This window comes from Lipotes vexillifer, unplaced genomic scaffold, assembly GCF_000442215.2.
Source record: "Lipotes vexillifer unplaced genomic scaffold, Lipotes_vexillifer_v1.1 scaffold1765, whole genome shotgun sequence".
In the NCBI taxonomy this organism is placed as follows: domain Eukaryota; kingdom Metazoa; phylum Chordata; class Mammalia; order Artiodactyla; family Lipotidae; genus Lipotes; species Lipotes vexillifer.
The window spans coordinates 324,938-329,347 of NW_006777677.1; the positions used below are offsets into that span (position 1 = coordinate 324,938).

The window sequence follows — 4,410 nt, forward strand, 5'->3', positions numbered from 1 at the left end:
TTACTGCCATATACTTGAGCATGCACCTAGAAATAAAAAATTCCATAACCACAAATGCCATCTTATAGATTTGTGTATGTGTGTATGTATTGTGCACACATGCTTATGTGTTGTATATAAGCAACACAGGAACTAGAGTGTACCCAGGAGATGATCATGAATCTGAAACAAAACAAAACCTCCTCTGTCTTATGTTGATTATTTCCTGCAACAGAAGTGAAGGCTGCATTGGATCTGGGTCAGAGCAGACATGATCTTTATTGCTATAATCCCTGGACAACATCCATCCAAATGCCTTCAGAAACATGAGTTTGCTTTCACAGCAATACTCTCAGCGATAAGGAGACTATCTATACTGGTTGGGATGGGACTCTTTCCAAAAACTCCTAGCCTCAGGCAGTGTCTTTGTTAGATTGGGAGAACAGGTTTTAATAGGAATAAGTCCCTCTGCTCCTGGCTTGAATCTCCAGGTAAATGACAGGTTATTTATGGAGGCAAAGATCCAGGGAGACATCAAGCTTTACTATAGAATTTTAGCAGGAGGTCTGGATATTTGGTCATTTGTTAATATGTACCCATGACCCATTTTAGTAAAAAGGTGCTTATGCTACAGAGAAAACTGAAAATCTTGAGTAGTCTAACCTTAAAATTTTCAAAATTTTAATGGAACGTCTCTTCTGTTTAGCAACTTTTTGCATGTGAATGTCAATAACCCTACTGTTTTCCTGTCTGCTCTCTAAAAAAGGGGTTTTATGTCAGTGTTAACTAGGGTTTACTATTGGGATTTTCCCAGTTTCACCCTAGAGCTGTTACAAAAGATGTCTCCATTTAGTTATGCTTTGTGCTTTTCTGTGGAAGAGTTCCAGTATTGTGATTGTGTTCCTTTTCACCCTCCTTTTAAAATATTATTTTCCTCTATTATAGGTTTTTTTCCTTAGGTATATTGACCTTAGGTATATTGAAGTTTAATGAGAAGAATCGTGACCAGCTAGGAGAATTTTCTGCAAGGAATGGAATTAGCTCATAGCTTACTGCTGAATGAAGAAGCATACAGTCAACTGGGTGACGTTCAGAAGGCAGAGTTTATTTTTGATTGGTTGAGATATTTGGAGAAGCTCTTGCTAGCAACCAGCAGGGTGAGTAAAATTCCAAAAACTGTTTTTTGAGGGTTTTTTTTACTTGCCAGATAATGTTTAAGTTCCTTTGATTTGATATTCTAGTTCTGTCCAGTATAACCTAAATTAGCTTTCGAAGGTTAGACTTTAGTAAGACTTTATATTGAAATAGGAGGTTTCTTCTGTTCAAAAGAGCAGGAAGAAATTAGCCAGTATTTGTAGTATTACTTTCAACTATATTAAAAACTAACTACAGAGCACATTGTGTTAGATTCCATTATCATTGTCTTCTCTACCTTGTGTCACTCCACATGCATGACATCCTGGTGCAGTATAGCGCTAAATAATGTGATAGGAGTTTCACTTTAAAAAAAAAGTGTGAACTCTTTAAGGGGAGTAAGAATTGAGGAGCCTTTGAGTAAACATATTCCCTTTTAAAAGTTTATGAAATGGCTACCAGAAAGTGAAGACTAATCACTCATACCCTTTACCAACAGTCAGCAGTTTTTAACATTTTGCCATGTTTACCTGATTTACAGAGCCATGTGAGTTGCTACTTTACTTCTAATACTTTTGCATACATCTCCTAAAAATAAAGATATTCTACAGAATGACAGCACCCTATGTAATGCAGAAATGGTGCAAAGGCACTACTCATGGAGACATTTAGAATTTAACAAATGCCAAAAATCCATACACTAAATTAACAAATATTTTATGGTGGAAGTTTAGGCCTCAGGGAGCACCTGAATACCATTACCACTGTGATGATATTCTGTACTCCTTTTTCAGAGCGTAGACAAGTAAAATGGAGTCACACTATCGGCATTTAGATGCATAAGCTTGCAAAAAGAAAATTGCACTAAACTTAGAAAATGATCTGAGTAAAACAGGTAACCATTACAAGATCAGCTCTGGTGATAGGTTTTAGGTTGCTGCTTATTGATGCAGATATATATTGGGCAGAGGCTTAAGAACTAAGAAGCTCTAGTTAAGATATAAATTTGCTCTACCTTTCAAACCTAAGAAGGACATAGAAAAAATAGAGCCCTTGTCTTTGTTCACAAAGACTCCAGTATATTGTAGTTCAGAATTTATTTTTTGGAGATATCAGCAGGGCAACAAACTACCTGTTAATGAGGTGTAATAGCCATGCCACCAACTTATTTGTACTATTTAATCAAAATAATTTTGCATTTTTCTAGAGGCTTTTAGTTAGTTCTTAATTATATGAAAGAAAAATCATATTAGAGGATTATGTGTAATTATGTTGACTTGAATTATCTTTGTTACCTTCCTTTCTAGAGTGATGTAAGGGAGAAACAGAAGACTCTTGTGGAACAGCTCCTATCTTTGTTGAACAGCTCCCCAGGGCCTCCTACTCGCAAACTCCTGGCTAAGAATCTAGCCATTCTTTATAGTATTGGAGATACATTCTCTGTTTATGAGACAATCGATAAATGTAATGATCTTATTCGAAGCAAAGATGATTCTCCAAGTTATCTTCCCACCAAACTGTAAGTTAAATGTTAAAACTGAACATAAAAGAGTTCTTCTTTGTTGTATTATTTTTATAAAGAACCCAAACTTTGCTCTACAGTAGAAATTAACACAACATTGTTCATCATCTGTACTTCAGTAAAATAAGTCTTTAAAAAAAAGAACCCCTGGACTTCCTTGGTGATGCAGTGGTTAAGGATCCACCTGCCAGTGCAGGGGACACGGGTTCAATCCCTGGTCCTGGAAGATCCCACATGCCACAGAGCAACTAAGCCCATGCACCACAACTACTGAGCCCACACGCCACAACTACTGAAGCCTGCGTGCTCTCCCCCGTGCCACAACTACTGAGCCTGTATGCTGCAACTACTGAAGCCTGCACGCCTAGAGCCCGTGCTCTACAACAAGAGAAGCCAAGCTTAGATTTGGGGATCAAAACTGTCTGATAAAAAATTTAGCAGTTGAGGGACTTCCCTGGTGGTCCAGTGATTAAGACTCCATGCTCCCAATGCAGGCGGCCCGGGTTCGATCTCTGGTCAGGGAACTAGATCCCTCCCGCTGCAACGAAGATCCCACATGCCAAAACTAAGACCCGGTGCAGCCAAATAGATAATTAAATATATAAAAATAAATAAAATTTATTTTTAGCAGTTGAGTGTTTAAGGCACAAGTATTTTAAATTCTTCACGTTTTGTATGTTCTTTTAGTTTATTAATTCTTAGTAGTGAAAATTAATAGTAAATATATAGGAAAATACTCCTCTAAGATCCTAAAAGAACAACTTAGTTTCTTTCTCCGTAGGACTCAGTTCACTTTATCACCTGTTTTTTAGAGAAGGCAATTTGCCATGTATGGTGCATAGTACTAATGTTATAGAAATTTTTGTTTATTTAATTTTTAGCTTATAGTAGAATGTATTTTCCCATAAAGTTTCAGACTTGATGAGAGCATTGTTCTTTTTCTTTTATCTTTAAGACCATCTTTGATTATCTGATATATGACGCTCAGTTCTATTAAAAATTATTTTGTAAAAAATTTGAGGGGATGGAATCTTTGGGCTGAGATTTAGATTAGTTGAAAATATATCTTTTTAAAATTCTTGTATTGAAAATGTAATTATTTGATACTCACCCAAGTGTCATTCCCTAAGATTTAACAGTGGAATAGATTCTGGGAAATTTTATGCTTTAAAAGTAAAATTAAGTAGTCATCTTTACATGTGCTAAGATCCTTTTATTCCTGTTTTTTCATTCATGACTAATTTCTAATTTAAATGTCGTTCCAGCGCCGCTGTGGTGTGTTTGGGTTCCTTGTATAAGAAGTTGGGTAGAATACTGGGTAACACCTTTACTGATACAGTGGGCAATATTCTTAAAGCTATGAAGAGTGCAGAGGTAAATACAGACTTTATGGTTTCTTGAGTCAATAAAAGAGCTTTACCTATGACAAGCATACATAGTATGTATGTAAATATGTCCATAAATGACATTTCTAGGTAGTGCACATATGTACTTTGTATATTGAATCTTTATTAGAAAAGCAATATTGCAATAAAATTTTGTGTATTCAGATAAATTCAAATGGGCACAAACTAAGGTGTTTCTCTGGCAGACCCATCCCTGCTCCCTCTTCTTGCATCACCTTTTCCATCTGATACTACTTACTAGTGCCAGAGCAAGTGCTTGTCACCAAGGATCCAGATACGTAGTTGGTAACTACCATATACCTGATGGATGGATTAGTATTGTACCAGCATTAGAAGGGTGTAAGGAATAAAATCAGGGTAGGAAAGAGT

The 4,410-nt window shown here is 36.3% G+C and overlaps 1 protein-coding gene across 1 annotated transcript in view; it reads left to right on the forward strand.

Annotated features, from left to right (window-relative positions):
* The first annotated feature begins 1,010 nt into the window (after positions 1–1,010).
* The window catches only part of HEATR5A (HEAT repeat containing 5A), a 93,340-nt gene continuing 89,940 nt past the window's right edge, over positions 1,011–4,410 (forward strand). The window contains exons 1-3 of the mRNA XM_007451263.1: positions 1,011–1,136; positions 2,421–2,632; positions 3,901–4,009. Of these exons, the coding sequence (XP_007451325.1) occupies positions 1,011–1,136; positions 2,421–2,632; positions 3,901–4,009 (447 nt within the window). The remainder of the gene's footprint in view (positions 1,137–2,420; positions 2,633–3,900; positions 4,010–4,410) is intronic.